The sequence below is a fragment of the Amblyomma americanum genome, chromosome 3 (assembly GCF_052857255.1).
Source record: "Amblyomma americanum isolate KBUSLIRL-KWMA chromosome 3, ASM5285725v1, whole genome shotgun sequence".
NCBI lineage: Eukaryota > Metazoa > Arthropoda > Arachnida > Ixodida > Ixodidae > Amblyomma > Amblyomma americanum.
In genome coordinates, this window is record NC_135499.1 from 187,583,720 (window position 1) to 187,606,065 (window position 22,346).

General features: G+C 49.1%; 1 protein-coding gene across 1 annotated transcript in view; it reads right to left on the reverse strand.

Annotated features, from left to right (window-relative positions):
• Positions 1 to 1,797: 1,797 nt before the first annotated feature.
• Positions 1,798 to 22,346, reverse strand: part of LOC144125649 (motile sperm domain-containing protein 2-like) — a 49,983-nt gene continuing 29,434 nt past the window's right edge. The window contains exons 2-8 of the mRNA XM_077659226.1: positions 16,097 to 16,243; positions 13,855 to 13,941; positions 10,940 to 11,094; positions 9,324 to 9,384; positions 7,493 to 7,531; positions 5,888 to 6,012; positions 1,798 to 3,321 (exon numbers count right to left, since the gene is read on the reverse strand). Coding sequence (XP_077515352.1) covers positions 3,235 to 3,321; positions 5,888 to 6,012; positions 7,493 to 7,531; positions 9,324 to 9,384; positions 10,940 to 11,094; positions 13,855 to 13,941; positions 16,097 to 16,243 — 701 coding nt within the window. The 3' untranslated portion in view covers positions 1,798 to 3,234. The remainder of the gene's footprint in view (positions 3,322 to 5,887; positions 6,013 to 7,492; positions 7,532 to 9,323; positions 9,385 to 10,939; positions 11,095 to 13,854; positions 13,942 to 16,096; positions 16,244 to 22,346) is intronic.

Below are 22,346 nucleotides of genomic sequence, written 5' to 3' on the forward strand. Positions count from 1 at the left end.
TATTTCTCCCTCTCCTGCGCGCTCCTCGTAAAATGGTGTATAACTGGCGCTCTATACACTGCAATCCTGAAAATTTAATGCATAAGCACACACTGACTTGAAGTGAGTTAACCGTATACAATAACCCAGACCTCCTGGAACTTGTCGAGTTTTTTTTTTTTCTCTCTTTTCTACATCAATCAGAAATGCCCCGGTGGAAATAATATCTACCGTCGTGATAAGTTTCTGTAGCGGCGGATAATTCGGGCGCACATTGAGCTTGATCGTAATTACGTTGGAGCTGTAAATGCAGGTGAACTTCCGCCTTAAGTGCGGGGATTAAATACTCAAATACTCCCCCAAACAGAACAATCTTTTCAGAGCATCAAGTAGCCAGGGTATGTGTGGTGAAGTTAGGCAGTTTCAAGGAGTGTCCTTCTGAAAGTGGGTGGGTAGCAGAAAAGGAGATAAAAAAAAAGACGATTTTCGTGGGCTCATTGTTGCTGTTTTATTTTCCTTTTATTTTTCTACCGTTAACCTGCTACAGCTTTCCGCGCCTCGCTTCCTAGTTCCGGATTCCTTCGCTGGAGAGTTTACGGCCCTTATCTTCGATCCCGAGCGCAGTGTGACGTTGGCACGCAGGAATCAGTCTCGTCTACTATGGTGCGGTTTATTCGCGAGTGCGTTGCGCTGCCTGGATCCGTCCAGTGTACGGACAGTCGGTCGAGCAGAATGCCACCGCTCGCCTTCAGTGGACTGAACGAGCAAGAGCGCCGAATCCCCAGACATGAGAGAAGTCCAGCCGCCAAGGTGCGCTCCCGAAAAAAGAACTTTGTTCTTCGTTCGGTTGTCTCGGGGACTCCCTTTTCCGCTGCCGTCGGCATGAGCCTTTGTCTTCAGTAAAGGCCTTTCAGCTCGGTCCTTCACGCAGATCTCAGTTTTCTTGCCCTTCTGGCGACACTGTTTTAAAGGGGCTGTGAAGGGGGCTCTAATAAAGTTGCGGCATGCCTGGGATATTGAAGCGCGCCGCTTCACGAATAGTGCCCAGCAAGGATTCTGCTTTGTAGAAGCTCAGTTATCTGTAGTTAAAATTTGAATTTCAGCGTCTTCGCGCCTTTCCCTCTCCTCTCGTCACTTTTTGCACGCTGGAAGGTAGGCACTCCTTTGCCGGCCCACCTCTGGGAGCGGAACTTCCCGACCCGCCGGAGATAAGTGGCTTATTGGCCGCGGCCACGGTAGCTGCCTGACGTCTGCAAGAATCTAACTAACGGCTACCTCTCACCTTGTCTACGCAGATGCGGGGGACGGAGGAGGGTGCAAGCATAAAAAAGTCGGCGGGAAGGGCTCGCCAACTTTGACGCGCGATTGTGGGTCGTCTGCTGCGTGTAGAAGAGTATTATTTGGCTCCGGTTTTCATGGCAACACAGTACAGTGATTAAGTGAGTTAATGCGCTCTCCTCAGAAGGCGTTTCAGAGCCCCTTTAAATCCTCTGTACTCGACAACCAACTCAAGAACGAAGTGGCTCTTCCCCGTCAAAGGACCCAGCCAATGGCGTCGGCCGATTCTCGTGACCATGCTAACATGACAATACAGGGAGGGGACTGTCCCCTTTCATCTGCCACTCCCTGCATTGTCACGCTATAGTACGGTCTTGAAAATCGGCCGACGCCATTAGCTGGGTCCTTTCACATATGGTGGAAGTGACACCTTCTTCTGCTTCAGACGTCATTCGGGCACGCACGCACACCACCTCGGGCTGAAAGCAAGAAGGCGTTTGCACTTTATGCATTTCTCGCGGATAAAGAATGCGACGAGCATTTTTAATAAAGTCACTTTATTGACGTGGTTTGTACGAGGAATGTGGTTCGCGAGGGGGCAAAAACGAGTTCCCCGTGGTGCGTACAGACTTGCCTATTTACAGCGTTGTTTCATCGCCGACACGCGAATGCGGTGAATGTGTACGCACTGCGTAAGCACTCGTATGCTGAAGCTGCTGGCTCTCCCGTGGCAGAAGGTCGCTCACGTCCATTTCGTTCGCAGTTAAGGCTGCGAGGAGATTCCGCTGACCACTTGTCGCTTGCAGGGAAGGTATGAGCCCTACCTTATTGCCATGTAGCCTGCTACAAGACGAGGGTCTGCAGAAGGCACTGAAACCACTGCTGAGCTGCAGGTGCATTTAATTACATTACGAGTTGGCAATGCGATAGCATTAGAAGCTGGTGATGCCTTTGCCGGAAGTGAGGTCACTTCCTGTCTGGCGGCATCGCTTCCTCCTCCAGCTAATGAGAATTACGTGGCATTGTCGTCGCTTCCTTCCAGCCAACGGGAAAATTTTATGACAGACGACAAATTTTTTCTCATGCTGTCGCATTAAGAAGGCTTCCAAGTGCACTGCCGTGTTTTATGTGTAACTCGGACGGCATGGCAGTGATTTACGCCGCATCAAGTGCAAGTGGAAATGCTTCGTCTCGTGCACGGGACATTTCAGTCGCATAGCGCAGCATTTTAACGGATTTTAACGTGCAGTTCCGCTTAACTATGCAAGGCGCGCGAGTACTGTCGACTACGTCACTAGGGATAGCTATAAATTAAAACTGAAGTACGCGTTCATATAGCGAAGGGGGAAAATGTCGGTCATGATGATGCGGTGCAAACTGCTGTGCAGGAAAAAAAAAAGATGAGGCGTTTTAGAAAACAAATTAAGCAAACTTCGATTATTTTTATGCAATTGCTTTTTGCTACATGCACGCTTTCGTTAGATTAGTTCGTGGTTCTCACGTTAGCGCCGCCAGCAACGAACTACGCCTTTAACCTGACCGTCAGGTAAACGGGTTCGTCGCTCGCGTTTCTTCGTCGAGATCGTGACAGCCAAACGCACCGCATGCGGCAAGCGTATCCCGCTTCACCGACCGTTAGCCAGATGACTTGGCGCTCTCATAAGGGCGCCTGCGAAGACAGACCAGCATTACGCTCTGCCCGCCAAGGTCAAGATGAGACGGACTGTGTACGCATGCTCGCGTTCGATGATTCAGCACTATCGACTAGCTCGGGTTCAGATATGAAAACAAGACGCCGTCTTCTAAATCAAACGAACTTGGTGGAGATGCTGCAAAAGAAAAAACTAAATACAAAAGGCGTGTGGTGACAGTGTTGTTCGCGCAGGGCCAGACTGATGGGTCGCTGAACGTGAAGGCCGCCGGCAGACGAGGGCGCTCGGTCCAGCCTTATCACAGTTTGAAGGCAGCGCACGGTGGCTACGGTATGGCCACCTTCGGGTACGTGCATCGTTCGCAGCGGTCGCCGAGAGGGTTCCCCTTCTGGTACTGGTAGACGTACGTGTCCTGCGAAGGGAGCCGAGACGTGGCACCATTAGAGCCGGTTGGGTCTTACAGCTGACAAGTACGTATTCTCGGCACCATTAGAGCCGGTTGGGTCTTACAGCTGGCAAGTACGTATTCTCGTTCATTGCGGTCAGATGCTTTCTCGCAGCCTGGTCTCAATAAGCAGTCTCGCTTGTGACTCAAGCATGTATACAAGGAACTTACGCTGGCCTATCGACTTGTCCGTAAACGATATCCCGTCGGCCACGTAACCCTAACTAAAGCCCAAGAACACACCTTGCGCTGATTACAGACATGTACAGCCGGGCCAAATCTTTAGCTGACATGCGCGACGGCCGCTTTTACTGCGCTCCAGCGCTTTGCGACGAAGCAAACTTGCGGAAAGCTCGATGTTAGGCACGGGCTTAGTGAGCCTGTGCTTAGATTTGATATTTTCGAAAGTTTGCTCCGCCATGGGCAGCAGGAGCACGGAAAAAGCGGCCGTCGCGCACGCCAGCTAAAGATTTGGCCCGGCTGTACGTGCCCACAGTTTAAGTGCTCATCTATCTATACAGGTACACGGGTACTGCCCAACCTCACGCATATGATGTGGGATTGCAAAGACACAGCAACATTGAAAATATGGAGCAGACCGAGCCGTCCAAATGGCGGCATGCAAGTGGGCCGCGGAGGCCGTCGGGACTCAATTAACGGCTACCAAGGTTCATGCTCCAGTCTGCCTGAACCCATCACCCTCCCGCTTTTAAGTTTGTGCGCAAATAATGTATTTAACAACAGCTGTCATTCACAATGACATCACAATAGTCGTGGTCCGTTGTGACATATACCGTTTAGAAATATAGTTCCGAAAACCGCCACTATGCGCACATCAATCTGCCCACGAATTAAAAAAAAAAGCATGGCTTCTAAATGTTAGGAATAAATCGCCGGCTCAGTTACAAAGACCCATACTAGCTGTGAGTTCGCAAGAGCATTCGTTCTACACAATGAACACATTACTGTCGCCGGACAGTCTGTGCGCGTCTTCCTCTGGTCTTGCGTCTTTTCTCGCTGGTTTTTTTTTCATTGTGAACAGTGCCTCGTCCCTTTGTTCCGTGACGATATACACACGGCAACAGTGAGAAATACCTCATTTTACTCACTGTGATTCATTTTATGCTGGGAGAAAAAAGTTTGACTTGTATGAAAATTGTTTTTCAAAAATGAATACCGTTTAGAATGTTTCTTTATGATAGACTACAATGGTTGTAACAAATCTAACTCCCATTACCCACCAAAAATTGCAATGTATATAGATAGCTGCATTCTTCGTATAGTAAAGCATATCTATACCAATATTTAAATACGATTCAGAGAGTAACTGCAATAATGCCTTGCACAAGCATTGAGGTTGCATGAAAATGATAAAGAAAAAATGTGACACTTAAGCTCCGCCTTCAGGGTATGACGTGATAGCGTTAATGGGTTAGATTGGTCATTGTATACTTTATATTACAGATCGCTGGAAGTCATCATATCATTCCTGGCGCACCGGTAAAGCGGTTAAGCGATGCACCACTGTCCTGCGGTGGCAGGTGCTGTATCCGGTGGGGCTTGTGAAACCCAGGTGGCTCACCCCTAGCCACCTCTTGCGACCAATCATTAATTTAACTACCACCTGCCGCCTGAGCAGTGTGCCCACAATCCGGTGGGGCACATTGTTTGACGTCACGAGGTCACGTGACCTAGGCGGCCCACCTGCCACCTAAGTTGCTTATCTGGGGATTTTTCGGGATTTTTTTGCTCCCCGTCGACAACGACGACGCCGGCTTTTCCGTGACACGTGGTCTCAAGGTTATCGCTTTAAAAATGCGTCCGTAGTGATTTCAAGAGACGACAGTGGTGACGCAGCGTGTGGGAACATAAAAAACGCTAGTTTTGAATTATCTTTTTTTCGAGCTACGAAACAGCTGGAGAATGCGCTTGAAACAAGACGGCTTGCTTTACGTGCGTGAAACACCAATGTGGCGGGAAACGCGAGTATTAAATTTGTTGCCGTCGTTAAAGTAGCTCATTCCTGCTCGTGTTTTGGTCCCTTAGCGTGCTTACTTACATCGCGGGTCTATGTGGGACTGTGGTATTGTCAGACATGAAACAGTCTTCCAAATAATAAAAAAGCAAAAACCAAAAAACGACTTTTCTTGCGAGAACATTCTTACAGACTATAGTTGGTTCATTTTCCCACACGCGCTCCCGTAAAGGAGGCCATCCAGCCAATGGCGTCGACCAGTTCTCATGACGTCGCGTTTAATCCACTTTCGCAGAGGCACTTGCCAGCTACCGGCGGTTTCCCACTAGAGGACTCGCTGGAGGCCATTTTTTGAGGGGCATACGCAGCTGCATTCTTGAGTTGTACCTGGTTATAGTTAATTTTAGTTCATTAATCATCTAATGTCAGCCTTGTTGTACAATCCACCTGCGCAGACGTATCTTTAAGTTAATTTCGGAAAGAAAAGGGTGAAAAATATCACCCGGTATACAGGACATGCACCCGGTAAATGTGTGCAAGAGCCACCCCAGGGCATACCTCTCCGCCCATGTACTTGGGCAGGTTCCTCCTGTCGATGTACTGCAGGATGCTCTCCTTGCTGCTGAATATGACGCGCTGCACGCCTTCGGACGGGAGCATGGCCTTCACAATCTTCCACACCGCTGCGAGATGAGTGAGGAGGAAAATGAAGACCTCGGCCGCCTGATTTGGGCGCAGTTCAGTCCGCATTTGTTCATTTACTGAACTGCAGTTAGGCACACAGCACAGTCGCCGCTTGCAAAGCATTCTGTCACGCGGTGGCACTGACTGGAATTGAATTCGAATGGGACGGCGTTTGCTTCGTCACCCCTTCTCTCTCCTCGCGGTCCTATACTTCATCTCGCAAGTTGTTTGCAGCGCTGTGAAAGGTAGAGCTCTCTCGTCGAATTAAGTCCAAGGAAGACAACAAATAGTCCCTTAGATATTTGTGCAGTGCTGCGACTATTTTTCAAGCAATAGCTGCAATGACTGCAGAGATACTTCGGGATGCTGTTTCGCAAACACAGCGAGCGTTTAATTCACCGGTTGAATTAGCAGAGAGCAAGCCCGTACGAACACAGCACTGCGGAGACCTGCTGCACAGTGGTGCGCCGCCATTCCTAAACATGGCGACCTGTCAGTCGGCCGAGCCTCCTGCGCGCAGCAGCTGGAGACTGGTGCTCTTTTCTTCCCAGAGATGGAGCCACCAGTCATAGGGGCAGTGGTGCGGAGGAACACGTTTTGTAGCGCATAGCGTTCAGATTGGCTGAGATCGCCGCAGCCTTCACAGTGCTGCAAACAGCTGGTGAGGTGGAGTATAGTGTCCGTCGTGCACGAGAGAGTTACATCCCGAACGAACGAAGGCAGTGATCTTTGTGATAATTAGAATGGTGGTTTTTGTTTTTCAAAGCTAGGGATACGTGCATGAAGACGAAACGCGATGTCATTATCATTGCCAGTCATTGTCGATGCTAGGTAAGACAGAAGGAGATCCGAAAGGCGTTAGAATGTGAATGTAGCCAAGGAGTATGCGGTATGCATAAAATGAGGAATCACTAAAACTGCAGGCAGAAGGACGTTAAGAGGATCAGTAGAGCAGTACAAGAAAAACCTATGGTTAGATTAGGAAAGCGAGAAAGTACATCAAAAGTTTAAGAGAGCTGTCGTTATCTGACGTAGTTATTCGTGCCCCTCTTGACCCTAGCAGGCCATGTAAAGTATCAGTCACTTTGATGCTCTCATTACAACGTCTCAGTGGTTCCGGCGCCATCAAACCACAGATTATGCTTTAGCGTTCTTGTCGTATCGTCGCCAGATGACGTCAGCGAAGCTGGTTTCTGTGGCTGCGCTACAGTGTTGTCTTTGTTTCCTTTTTGCCTACAGTGCTGCCTGAGAGAACACGATGGGCAGGACTGCTACGTATAGTCGCTGAGATTGCAGACAATGTCTCCGAATAATGAGTTTATTTGGAGACCCGCATAGCAGATACCATCGTTGAGCGCTGACTGAAAACAACGGGTGCACTTTGGACGAACAAAAGGCAAAAGCAGAGTGTGACATCTTAGTTCATGCGGACCGTGCGTCGCGTTACTGCACGCAAATAGTATAAACAGGACCACCTACCATTGAGAATCCAGGGCATATTGTGCACGATGATGTATCCTGAAAAAGATAAAAAGACGCTTAACAAGGTGTGGGTTTCGGCTAGTTGGCAATCCATTCTGGACAATAAAGCGTGCAGAAAACGACGTATAGTCATTGACAGCCATCGTACGAGTATCACAGGAGAGATACTTGAGGCCCTGGAGATGGATAGGACAGGCAGTGGGAGCGTAAGCACGCCATCAGTCGCTCTTCCCCGCCCGTGTAAAGGTCTCTCGAAGGCGGAGGAATGGCTTCTGCTCCGCCTGTATGCTAATACTTTGCGGTGCCCGGCAGCTCTCAAACACTTCGACTGTATTTTTTTTTCTCGGGAAGCTGTCCGCACTGTGCGGAGAAGTATTCGTACATCTGCCCCTCCAACCCTGCTATCCTCCCTCACCCCAACCCCACCCAGGAGGACTGGGAGGCGGCCCTGCTCGGCTGCTCTGACCTACAGGCCCAAAAGGACTTGGTTGAACGCGCCCGGGCAGCGGCCGACGCCACTAGGGTCCCGTAATAGGGACCCCACCTGGTGTTTGTTCCTTTTAAGAGTCGGTCCAGTCATACCTCCCTGCACGTACTCTTTTCGAGGCAATAAAGGTCTTTCACCACCACCACCTTTCGCAAAAGAAGATTTGGTATCTGCCCTAACCGCGTGACAATTTTACTTTGGTTTTGTGTTGTAAGCCATTTGTACTTTCCTTATCATTCTTCCCTTCCTCTTTATCTCCCCATCATGTTCCTATATATTTCGAGCAATGATTTGAAGAAAATTCAGTTAGAAGTCAGCACTTGTCTGTGTATTTTTCTCGTCTTCGTCGTTTTCTGCGCGCTTTGTTGTCAAGAGTCAAAAGACGAAAATCAGCGTGACCATTCGTCAACGTCTTGAGGCATTTGTCCTATTACAAGGCGACGTTTTCAAAGCATGCGATGCTTGAAATGCGACGCGCATTCTCAGTACTGAGAGCGCCCGTTATTGTTATATTTTTTTTTTGCACAGTTAGAGGAATGTTCAATATCTGCCTTCCGCATGGCACTTTAATTCCATGTCAGAGGCCGCGTACGTTGACTATCACAGGAGTGAAGTTCCTTCGTCTGCCAGAGACTACAGCAGGCGAATGAACATCCGCGAAAATTGGTCATTTCCGTAACAACTGACCGCGATCAGTCTGCATCAAAGTTGTAACAGCACAGCTCAAGCGGCCTTCCGTGCTCTCCTAATTATAGAGCTGCAGTTCACCGGCGACAGTGTGCCGCCCTATCGTCATGCTCCTTTCTCAGTTTTTATACAGCCGATATAGACGTCCGTTCAAACTGACGGTGGTTGCAATCTGAATTCGGCCCGATCTTATTTTGCTACTTTGACAGCCCGGAGTACAAAGGTGAAACGGGCATGGCATACAGGTTATTACTTAGGCTCTCTTTTGTTTAGCCGGTCGTCAAATTCTTTCGGTCAGCCTAAGTCTGTTACGAATGCTCCTCTTGCGCCTTCTGGTCAAGCCTGCGGGCGGGCTGCCATGGGGGCAGTGAGTAGTCCATTGCTGGCCACAAAATGACCGGTTATATCCCCCTTACGGCTTTCTGTTTTCACCCGTATAAACAGTGCCTCTCGACTGACATGCAGAACCAGGTCGTTCCAGTGGCGCAGGATATATACAGCACGCGCTGCCATTTTTCTCCGTCAAGATCGTGGCGGTGTATAACCGCAGCCTCGCCTATATTTCCAGGCGGAATTGTGCCCTAAGGATGTTTACGCCCTCCGTCGGCTAGAGTGGAAATTGAGAAAGTGCGGGAAAAGCGTCGGCGGCCTCACCGAGCGCCCACGGGTACAGATCCCTGAAGACCGTGACGACGAACTTGACCAGCTCCATGTCCTGCAACAGAGGGAAGACATGGGGGGCGCTCATGTCGCCATAAGAATGCAGTGCGATAGCAATGAACTTCACATCTGTCGCAGCTTCCCTCGCAACTTCTGTGTGCGTCAGTTTCTGTCGCTCCATCAACCGCCATATTTGTGCCGCTAGCTGCTGTAGCAGGTATCCGCTACGCTGTGACGGTGCCGACATTTGCGCATGCCGCATTTTTTTTCTTATTTTTCATTTCGATTCTCTGTCTAGGGTGCTCACAACCCGGTGGGAAGGTTGCGATAGTCACGAGGTCATGTGACCTCTATCGACCGGTCAAAACATCGGCGGATTTTGGTGCGACGACAACGCTGATGCGCTATCTGTTTTAGTTTTAACCTTTAATGTGGCGCGTATGTACCGATAATCACTTTCGTCTACCACTTCGGAACTCGGTCATCTGAACTCGTAGGGGGACGGAAATTTGTTCGATTTATGCAGAGCTCAAATTACTGAAATCCTTCTGCATTACGTTTCTGCACAGTTGTTAGCCGATTAATGCACCTAACTAATGCATGGTGTGAGGAGAACATGTACTGCAATGTGTAAAAAAAAAAGTAGGAGAGGGGGGGGGGGGTCAGTACGGTTATTTGCGAAGCTCTTGGCGATTGTGGTCAGGATAAATGGAGCGAGACAAAAAGAAAAACGAGAATAATCGAAAACATATACATTTCAGCAAACAGCCAGACCAGGGGTGAAACAACCCCGCCCTGGTGAATGCGCTCGCTCCCATTTTCGCTTCGACCGTGCAACCACTACTCGCCCATACGTTCTTAGGCCTAACTGAGCAGCATTGCCCCCTGGGCGGCAGGCGGACGCTGGGCTTTTCGCTTAGGGCATAACGCGACGTCTGCACCGGAGAGAATACTTCGCACAGCTATATAGTGCTGCAAAAGTATGAAAAATTCATGCGTCAGGAGGCATACGCTAACCCCACGCTATATCCCATTTCTGATTACAAGCGGCGGATTCCCCGGACAGCTGGCCGTGAAAGGTCACATGGCCAGTTCTTCTCAGTCTTGTCTTGTCTTGTCTGTTGTTTCCAGGAGGAAAGAAAAGGAAAGTGCACAGGCCTGCCCACTGGCTCCAGCCGAGCCACAATCGCTACCACGTGCAGATAGTAGGAGAGTTGAAAGATGGGATAGAAAGACAGGATAGTAAAGACGCGCGGTATAAAGACCAAGGCCAATCCCGGAGGCAGTGCAATACCGGGTCAACCGGTGGCGGAAGTGAAGCAACCTTCAAACTCTCCCCCACATTTCCAAAAATAAGTCCAATTGGGACCCGTGACAGATATTCTACGGGGTCCGGACAGAAAGACGAGCACACGAAGGCGCGTGTCCTACTGCGTCTGCATGACCAAGTTCACTGCGGGACAAAAGGAATCTCGCGTCCTTCTTCTTGGTCACATTTTACGCTCTTAATTAGGTCGTCGACATAGCGTGGCGCGATTCAGAATCGCTGCACTCATCCCGCTTGTCAGTAGCGCCTGCGTGTGAGTGCGCAGAGAGGCGTCTTAACATACCACGTTGCTGATTCCGGCGTCGGTGCAGTCGAAGACGACGGTGACCCTCAGGGCGTCCTTCTCGAAGAGCAGCTTGTCCATGAAGAAGGCGAAGTACTTGCGCATCTCGTCCACCATCGACGACTCCTTGCGGTGAAGCTTCACGCGCAGGGTCACTGCACGGACAAACACTCGTTGCACTATATATTAGCCGCCGCCGTTCGTTCCACCGGTTTAAACAAAACTGCGCAGCGCATTTGGGACATAAATTTGCGTATCATATCGCCATTATTATTCGCTCACAGATATCGCAAAACAAATACTGCCCAATTATTCCCTACGGCATCGCGCTCACCAGATATGAAAAGTCTAGCTGAATCTGAACGCGGCAGTATTTAGTGGAATTTAAAGCTTCAAAATGTCGCATTTTGCCCCCACCCCATGGGACATACTGAGACGCTCTTCCAAAATTAATATCCTTTGCAATGATTGCACACGAAGCCGACTCTGCTTTGATCCGTGGCCCACGCAATCTGTGCAGTTCTATACAGCCGGCCTCTGCGTGCAGCTTCGCTACGCTATGTTTTTGAAGTTGTTGCCTTCATCGCTACTTGTTTCTGTTTCGTAGTCAGTTTTTCCTCCTCCGCTGAGCCGTGTTGAATGGACCTGCGATATGGTTCGATTCGCAGCGCGTGAACTAGAGGCTTCGAATGTGATTGTGTATAGGCCTGACCGAATACAGCCATGCACCATGGTCATAATGTGTTGTACGAATAGCTGTTCATGCCCGCCAGGCAGAGTGCGGCGCTCTGGGGTTCGCAACACTTTTTATGCAGTTTCTGCTTATAATATTCTCTCATTTTCTGCACTGTTCCGTGGTGCGGGTCGTTGGGAACACCAAAACGCTTGATGGCATGCCGCCGCTGCTTGCGTCTCTCCAGAGCTTTATTCATGTTTTCTGCACGCTAGTCGGCATTAATGTTTTCGCTTTTCTACGTTCAGACTAGAGCGGAAAAACGCGGGCAGAGTAAAACCATTACGTTGACTTCAGCCCCTCCAGAACATTGCAACGCCGCGTTTCGCCCCACAGTTATCCTGCTGCTAAAATAATTCTGTCTTAATTACCCGAAGCGCAAACATTCTTAAAGTTTGCATAATATAAGACTAATAACCAATTACAATAATTAAGCACTTACGTTAATCAAGAGGGCCAGCAAGAGGGCGCCAGAATTTCGCGCCTTTTCGACCGCTTTCTTGTTCACCAATGCTCATTGCGAAATTTTTTTTCTCTGCGTAGACAACGCCAATGTGGTCAACCTTTAAATAAATTGTAGAGTACTTGTTGCGAGTCATATCACATAAATATCGAGTTAATATCATTTAAAAGTTGATATCATTTAATATCATTTAAGTAACAAAATGTCGCGTTTTGCCCCCATCTCCCCTCATCTCTGTGCACAGCAAAATACTGTGGCCTGGTTGTTCGGCGCGGAACGCTATTCTCTCTCTCTTCTTGCTCACTCGCCATTTCGTTCGGCGTAAAGTTAAGTGCAAGCCTAACTCCTGAGTACGTTACCGCTGTAACGCAATCCAATAATGTCGCCCATCTCTTATTTGCTCATTTTTGCGCCGAAAGCTGTTTTTCCCCTTCTCTTTTTTATTCTTAATCATTGTTTTTTGCCGACAAACTCGTCATTGAATGAACGACTCCGCGTTACGTGTCAGAGTGGTCCTACTCTAGACGCCAGTCAGGATAGCCCTTAGAACCGAATAGGGTGCTCCGTTCATGCTTCGAGTGGTGACGCCAAGACCGTCATCGCTTTTAGCTCATAAAAGAGTATATTGGCCAGTCCCCCATTTATATGCATACTTGATGTTTAAGATATTTTTTTCTAGAGTTTCGAAAAGAAGTAAAGCTTTTTTCTCTGTTGTGTTCTCTCTAGGAAGTTTTCGGCGAAATCTGTATATTTTATATCCCTGTAATGACGTCCGTGTTTCGGTGTGTCCCATTCGGTTTTGTATAACAATTCGCCATCCATTTTTGGCATCTGCTTTGTCGATAGGAATGCTATTTCAGCAAGATCGCAGTATTTGGGCTATATTCTTTCCACTCTCCCTCTCCTGCTTGGACCGTATTTGGTCCACAGTTTGTAATAAATAAATAAAAATAAATATAGACGCAGTCTGTATTGATGTTTGGGAGCCCCTTCGACGCCGATAGACGATTTTCTCTAGCCACCCCCCCCCCCCCCCCCCCCATTCCTCGTTGCGCATTACTGCGGAGCTCGGATGAAAGCACGCGGGAAACATGCTTAATTAATTAAATGGAGAAAGAGAGTGAGAGAACTAATCGCCTGAGCCTGAATGACGCGGTTAAGATAAAGAAGTAATGGCACAGCTGATAAAACTCGCCACTCGGGACGGTTTGCGCTTGCCGTGATATGAACTGATAGAACGAACTAGACGTCATTGCATCTGAAGCTATCACACGTCCTTAGCTTGGTCATTAAGAACGGATTTTCCGAGGTAGTGCCGGTGGTGGCTGCTCACTTCATGGTTGGCTGTTTGGTTGGCGGAAAGCGCTCAAGTTTCAGGTCAACTTCGTCAATCGCTGGAGCGTTTAATTTGATCATAATTTAAGGTCATGCTTCAACTCATTTTGCTTTTTTATATAGTTTAATGGAATTAGCATGCAGGAGAGAGAGACGGCAGGGGACGCACCGTAAAAACGTGCGTAAATATGCTAGGAGGCTCTCGTGAACTTGTCGCCGTGTAGCCTATCCAGTAAACTGATCGACTTTATATGTCATTTAGCCATGTTTTGCTTTTAAAAAAATCCGTGTGAATTGTGACGATGGATGTTACGGTAGTATGTGCTAATCGCCAGAAAGCTTGACAAACTTGGAATCGCATGCAATTATGTTTTCGGCACTTACACACGTGGCTTCCAAACTTGTCCGTGTTGAAGGGAACCAGCGTACCCTGGTTGAAGAACTCGATCGGGAAGCCCTCTTCCGTCGCGTCTAAGGTTGAAGAGGAAGAGCAGGAAAAGAAAAACATTATTTCGCTTCTTGCGCAGCGCACAGAATGAACAAACAAAAGCTGATGCAGGAACACTGTTATTCATTACAAAATCCCACCAAGTTTCAGTCCGCGACCTCCGAGAGAAAGAGGGTAAATGTTATTTCTCATCCCTCAGTAATCCCAGAGCCAGACTTTTTCGCGACATGCATGGAAGAAATCACGGCGAATGCGTCACCACCATGGCTGAGGCTGCGCTCGATACTTTTCTCGTCGCAGTCTATCAGAGTTCTCTCTGGTGTCCCAGTACGGAATATCCAAACTCGCGCACCATTTGTGAGCCTATTGGCGGCGCTATGAGAGCAGATTAAAAAGCGTTTTCGGTCCTTTTGCCACGCCCTTCAGTCGCCCGTAGAGAAAGGTCAATACTGAACACAGCGTCTCAGCCCAGCTTAAATACTCCCGCGCATTACGGTAGTGCGGCTCGTCCGTTGACCGGACGGAATATCCGCGCGTCTCGCCTCCGGTATTACTTCTCCGTGCAGAGTGCGCGCCCAGACACCTCCTCTGTATACCGAGCTCCGTAAGCGCGCCGAATGCCGCGCTCGTGGCTATCTCGCACAGTGGCTCAGTGCGCAAGGCTGAACTGATCCGCAGTCCTGAATCTCTCGAACCGGTCGAGGCTTTCCCAGCCGTTTTGTGCACCACATTTTGTGCACTGCCAAATCGCGATGCAGATATCTGCGTGAAAACGCGGCGGCGGCAGCCGACGGATAAGCGGAAACTTGGCTACGCCGCCGGCATTTACTTAACTGGCGTGCCAAGCAGTGACGGAGGTGGGGGGAGGCGTTCAGTGCCAAAAGTCGTCGTCTTAGGGCGGCGTTATTCGAGGCGAACACGTCCGTTTTGTCCAACTGGTTCGCATGCGCCACTTCCTCCCATGGCTCCTCCTTCCGGTGGTTCACGGAGTTCCCCTTCGCGATTGGCGTTTTCATGGCCGGTGCACGATCCGCTTTCATATGCCGCCTCCAGTATATACGCCGGCGCTTTCTACGCAAGCGAGCAGAGTGAGACCCGATTCCTGGGATATTAAAGTGACAGACAACACTGGCCTGCAGGAGGAAGACGCGTTTAGGAGGCGCGGTTGCGGCCCTCGCAAATAATCGTTTTTCCCGGACAGGGCTTCGTAGGTTGCTTTCTGCGCAGACTTAAGTGACGCATTATCTTCCTCTGTAAACAGGCGCTATCTTTGCTGAGAGCGTGAAATATTTTCCCTATCTTCTTTTTCTAGTTCGCAATTGTTAAAAGAGCGGTGGCTCAGTGGTTATAACACTCGGCTGCTGACCCGAAAGACGCAGATTCGATCCCAGCCGCGGGGGTTTAATTTCGATGGAGGCGACATTCTAGAGGCCCGTGTACTGCGCGATGTCAGTGCACGTTAAAGAACCCCAGGCGGCCGAAATTTCCAGAGCCCTTCACTACGGCGTCCCTCATAGCCTGAGTCGCTTTGGGACGTTAAACCCATTTGTTAAAACATTGCGTCCATAAGTTCCCGATATCCACTTGGATAAGTTCTACTCGGCTTCATGGATGTATAATTTTCATTTGCTGCAGCACTATCTTAGTGGCTTCCTTTCCCTTTTAATCCCTAAGGCGTCTCTGTTGTTGGTACGAAGTATGTGCCTCTCATCAGCGAGATGACCTCTGCGCTCTTTTTAACGATCGCATGGCTGAGCAATGTTGATGCGCCTGAACTGTTCTCAGGTAGCCCCTCGGTGCACCATGCTTAACTACGTGGCACGAAGCAGCCACGTAATCACACCACGTTCGGAGAGGCTTGCTGACATGCCTCAGCAATGCACTCGGCGAAGCAACGCAGCACGTGTTCGAGGAATGACTGGAGGTAAAGGTTACATACAATTCTTCGTTGAAGTGTTCGTTAAAGGTTTCGGTAATTTGTTGTAACTTAGAACAGATATAATCGCACCATCCGGTCGCTTTGCGGGAGTAAGTTTTCTACGCGAACGCTTGAATCCTTATTATCACCTCTTACTCTTCGCTTGGCAGCCCTGCACGTCACTGCTTTTTCCCTCACCTCTCCTCTTCCCCCCTTGCCACCCGAATGCCTGTCTGCCGGCGGAGCCACTGTGTACGTACCGTTGATGCCGGACTGCTTCCTCCAGCGCAGCGAGTTCTTGGCCCAGGTGAGCGCGGCCTGGATGTCCAGCTCTTTGTGGCGCACGTAGCGCCGGCAGAGGTCGTCGTTCTCGCGGATCCGTTGCACGTCCTTTGGGTGGTACAGCTCTGCGCACACGGGAAGAGGTTACTGTGCAGGTTCCTGTCCACCCCTCTCGGCCCAGAGGCCCACTCACTGTGCAGCGCGGCCGAAACTGAGTAGCGCCACTCTTTCCATTGCGCACAGCTGTGGCGGGTTTGAAAAGCAACTGGCTACCACGTGGGTGCCCTCGTAATGTGACACAACGTTCACCTCAATCCGTCCAGACTCGTGTGGATTCGGTTAAAATATATTTCGCGCACACACATGATTGCACAGGAATAACAAAAGACAGGCGCTGATTATGATCCATTGTGCATGTTACTCTGTCGTTTTGCGTTGTAAGCCACGCACCGAATATCGTCGGCTACATGGCCGCAGACATTCAGCACGGAAGGCAGCGCTCTGCGCTCCCCGTTCACCGCAGCGGCCAACACTAGTCGACCAACTTCACCGCACTGCGCGCCTGCCTTGATATTCGGAAGCCGGTTATGAGAAGGAGCGTCTGCGGCCACCTGTGACGGAGACCTTGGCCGCCGCCGTCTCGAGGGGAGGGGCGACACTCGGCAAACATCTCTCTCCCGCGTCCACGGATGCAGTTGCCGTCGACGCGCCGAGCAGCTCCTCACTCCGACCACTTTCTTTACGCGCCTCCGGCCGTTATGCAAAGCAGCGCGCACCCGGGAAGATCGGCGTCAATGACACGCTCTGGCGCCCCCAACGCTCGCGGCGCGCACGGTTACGCGTCCGTGCCACGGATGCGACGCACACGTGCCCCGCCGTGGCTCGAAATTGTTTTTTGCAGCTCGGAGGCGATTCATCTTCGCACGTCCGGGCCGCGACTTGTGTCTGCGCGGGGGAGACACCTTGGGGCCGTCTTCCAGCGCACTTGGTCCTTTCGGCGGAAGCACAAGCAGCTTTTGTTCCGAGCGTCTTATGCAAAAATGCCGCTTGCCGGTACCTCTTAGTGGCCCAAGAAAGTCTCGGCATTTCTGTTCAGTTATCCAGCCTGTTCATCCACCCAGCTTTCCGCTAATTTCTAGAACTTGTTCGGCAGTGTAAGAAGTCGCTGCGTAAAAAGGCTTACTCCCAAACACACATGCACGACACTAGGGATAGGAGTGACAGTATCCTCCCCAGAATACTTCGGTGCACCCCTACTGGTCGTCACATTATTTCCACACTACACGTCGCGTATACGGATCGCCTTTTACAGAAAAGTCTGCATTTCATGCATTTCGCCTCCATCGAGATGCGGCCGCCCCAGCCGGAATCGAACCCGCGTCTTTCGGGTCAGCACCGAGCACCATATATAACCGCTGAGCCACACCCCGGTGGCTTACAGTGAAAATATTCGACATATCCAGCCCCCAAATACGACAAACTCCTTTGTTGTCCTCGTGTGACGACAAATGGGGTCAGTTTTGGGCCCTCTACTTTTCTTGATTTATATCAATGACCTTACTGACCGTACCGCCAGTCGTGTTCGATTGTACGCGGATGATTGCTGTATCTAACGCGAAATCACTAGCGCGGCGGACTGTCAACATTTACAGAACGACCTGGACTCTGTTTTGTTGTGGTGCCAGTTCTAGAAGATGTCTCTTATTTATCCAAATGCAATCTCGTAAGGTTTACAACTAAAAAAAACAGTCAATGCTTACCAGATATGTCATGGATGAAACCTGCCTTTCGGTTGCAAGAGAATGCAAATATTTGGGGGTTGTATTCTCTGCCAATTGGCCATGGAATACTCATACACATAACATAACTCTGAAGGCTAGTCGAATGTTAATTTCTTCAGACGAAACTTTAATCAGGCACCAACTAAGCTAAAGGAAACATTATTTCTGTCAAACGTACGTCCCATTCTTTGAGTACGCTTGCAGTACTTGGTATCCGTCAACCCAGTGCAGCATTGCAAAACTTGAACGCGTACAGGCACGTGGTGCTCGCTTTGTGCCAGGTAATTATGACTTTTCGAAAAGATCTCGCGATATTTCCGAAAACCTGGGGTGGCCGCTGCTTGAAACGAGAAGAAAATACCTGCGCTTGTCGCTATTTTATAATATCCTTTACTCTAGAACAGGCATCAATAATAATAGATATCTAAAGAAACCAACATATGCATCTCAACGAACGGACCATTCCAGAAAAGTGCGTAAATATGCTTTCCGGATAAACTTATTTAAGAACAGCTTCTTCCCTAAGACAATACATAAGTGGAATAGTTTGCCTGCAGAAATTGTTTCTGGGACCCCTTCGTCTTTTATGCAGGATGTGAAAAAAAAATCTTTTTTAATGGGTTTTAGAATTGCTTTTAACTTCTCATGCCTGTTTTTCCACTTACCTTGACACAGTGTGATTAAGTGACGCAAATATCAAGACAACTACGTACGTGTGTATGTATCGTTTTATTTTTCACTGCTTGATTTCATGCCTTTCAATTTGCAGCTGAATTTGTATTATATCATCTGTACACTCATATTGTTTTTCTCTTTCCGCCCTACATTAATGCCTGCAAGAGCGCTGTAGGTTTGTAAATAAATAAATAAATAAATAAATAAATAAATAAATAAATAAATAATGCTTCTGTAGTATTGCCAAGTCGCCTGCTGTCACGACAGAACTGGTTCTGTCGCTACGCCAAGGGACTGCGCAATACCGCCGTAAATCCTGTTGCTACAAGAACGTTTGTCGCGGGGTCCCGAAGTACTGTAGAAAAAACTTGCGACGACAGAAAATATTCTGCGCGAACCCATATATATCCCTGCCCACATCAGAGACGTGGGCAGCGCATCATTTGGAAGTTAGAGGAGTTGACTACGCCCGTTCCTGTCAGTCTTGTTCGCCCGCTGCTCATTCGTTTCCGAAAGGATCGAAGCAGTCACGCACGCGAGCTACACGACACCGAGCGAGTCCCCGTCACACGCTCGTGCTCGAGTATCGCGTCTTCCGCTCGTCGACTCAGTGCGCTGGCTACGTGTGAAAACTGTTTGTGCCGGGCACGCGCATCGCCGCATGACGTGCCTCCCTCTCCCCGCGAACACGGGGCGGCGGGAAAACAAAGGCGGCCATCCGCCGATGACGCACACGTCGTCTCGAGCTTCACTTCACTGACACGGAGGGGCGCAGCGTCCTTTCTAGTGCGCTAGAAAGCCCACCCCCACGCGCCGATTTCAGGTGCCTGGGTCTCACAAGCCCCACTCATCGCTCAGCCACAGCATCGCAGGATTTGGATGAGGACTCCAATGAATGTGAAGCAGAGAATGACCGATTCCGCATATATGAGCATTAACGCTATCGCGTCATACTCTTAAGACTCAGCTTAAGTGCCTAGTGCGCTAGCACTCAGGCCTCCACTCGCCGATTCCGCCGATCTTTGCCTGAAGCCTGCTTGACATTGAAAACCGAGCCTCTAACCGAAACCGATATAGTGCACCTAATTCGCTTACGGCCTAACCACGCTGAATCGTCCGCCATTTTTCTTTCTGTTCTTTCTTCTGCTTCGTCCTTGGACACGCATAACCATCGGTAATGAGTCTGTTGCATCCAAGATGAAAAGTGCCAGCGAAGAAACCATCTGTAGCCTGCTCGGAAGCTGTTGCAAGCAGACGGGACGTGTGCACAACACGGCCGAAAGAAAATTGACATATTCAACGACAGCAAAAAGACGAAACTCAACGAAGGAGGATAAACATTTTTTTTTTAGATCAAGAATTTTTTAATGACATTCATGTATGCTAGTCCTTCGAAACGAGAAGCAGGAAGCCTTTACTTCCATACAGCTCTTCACACTCTAAGTTAGTGAAACGAGGCATTGCCGCGTCCTGTATCAGCAGTGCCATGAAAAAAGACCACGCACAGTTTTTCATGCCATGTTGAAAGGCTTCTTGCTGCAGGATACCCACTTCACATGTTAGCTTCAGTAGCTTCAGTGGCGGAGGGTATACGCTGAAAAAGTTGAACTTGGGGCCACTGTCAACCAAGGCAGGCGAGGAAAAAATGCGTCTGTAATTCCCTACATTCGTGCTCTATCTCACAATCTGAAAAGAATAGGAAAACGAGCTGGAGTTGTTTTTTCAGCCCCTGTAAAATTGAGGACTTTATGCGCACGTGTAAATCGACCTGGAAAAACGTGTCGCGATGTTCCTGTGTGCACCAAAGAGCATGAAAAGAAATATGTTCAGTGCGGAGACAACTTGGCTTATTCGACTTAAGGACTTAAGGAGCGCAACAGTAATGTGAAAAGTGCCGGCCGCCATATCGGGGCCCACTGTCGCGATTGTTCATGCCGCCCAATGTTCGAGAAGGGCCAAATTTTAACAAAAAGCAAATACCTGCTCACCGGAGAGATAACTGAGGCGTCAGAGATTATGAGGTTATGTGCGCTATGCATGAGCACCCCTTCACTGCACACTCAACAAGCTTAGAAGGGGCGAGCGGCAAACTATACTGCACCCCACTGACTTCTGATTAGCCGCTGGCCGAAGGCATGGGGTGTAGGCGGCAGATTGAAGAACAAAAAAAAAACGGTACTCCTAATCAAGCTGCAACAAAACACTATCACGCACACAGCTTCAACCAACAATGTGGTTTCCAAAGGCGAGACAGTGAAGTGAACACGACTGAGGAATTACAAAGTTAGCACAGAGGAGTAATTTCATATTATACGTACTGACTGTTACACTTTGTAATGTTTAAAGATGTATATTTCTAAATGTTCCACTGTACATGCCTTGTAAATAGGGGGCTCGAAGCTCGTCAAGTGGAAACTTCCTCGTCCTCCGTTAATCTTTTTCTGGGGAAGAAAAATATTGAATTATTGATTGATTGGTTGATTGATTGATTGATTGATACTGGTGTAATGACTGATCAAACGCGCATAAATGTACACAATGTTACGCGATTGAATGAAACAAAACAATACAAATGTGCAAGACGAGATACAGAGGTATAGGGCTGCACGGATAGAGGGTTTGAGTGAGCTTCCCCCCTCAAATTTGCGATAGTGGCAAGGTCCGGTCTCAAGGAGCGCCGCCGGGCTGCAGATGCCACGGATGCCGGTGGGCCGTGCACCATCGGTGCCGCAATCGACGTATCAGACCCAGGTCTGAGGCTCGCTTGCCGGCCTGTTTGACTGGCTGGTTTCACACGCGCGTCACACGCACAGACTTCCTCTACGCAATCTGCCGGCACCTGTTTTTCCTGCCTCGTGGTAAAGAACGGTGCCCCGCCGCGGTGGCTCAGTGGTTAGGGCGCTCGGCTACTTATCCGGAGTTCCCGGGTTCGAACCCGACCGCGGCGGCTGCGTTTTTATGGAGGAAAAACGCTAAGGCGCCCGTGTGCTGTGCGATGTCAGTGCACGTTAAAGATACCCAGGTGGTGGAAATTATTCCGGAGCCCTCCACTACGGCACCCCTTCTTCCTTTCTTCTTTCACTCCCTCCTTTATCCCTTCCCTTACGGCGCGGTTCAGGTGTCCAACGATATATGAGACAGATACTGCGCCATTTCCTTTCCCCAAAAACCAATTATTATTATTATTATCCCGTCCTGTTTGACATTCTTATAGCCTTTTTCGATAGACTCTTCGAAAAAGATTTTTTAAAGCGCCCTGCGCGACATGTTTTTCGCTACGTTGACGACTTGCTAGTGATTTCAGATACTTCTTTTAACAATGACCTTGGCAGTGTTGTCACTAATTTTCTTAACAACTTCTCCTCTGAGGGTCAAGGTGTGAGTTTTGCCCATGAAATGACAAAGGGCAACTACATCCAGTGTTTAGACCTAAAATTGCAGTTCACCGATGCCCCCGTTTGTTGGTTGTATTATCCAAGGCCGAACAAGAGTATTTTACCCTACAAGAGTGCACATTTAAAATCAGTGAAACTAGGCATCATCATGTCTAGTTGCCTCTATGCCCTTCTCAAATCCTGTGTGCACACAGTTTCATCCTTTTTTTAATGTCAAGTCGAGCGTCTTCTGTCGGCTGATAGCACTTAATCCGCAGCACATGCGACAGCCTGCTTACAAAGCTGTAAACTTCAGAAAGGAAAGAGCAACGCTCAGACAATAAAACGCCACTTGTGCCATATTTTCATTGTCTATATCCCAGAACATTAAGACGGGA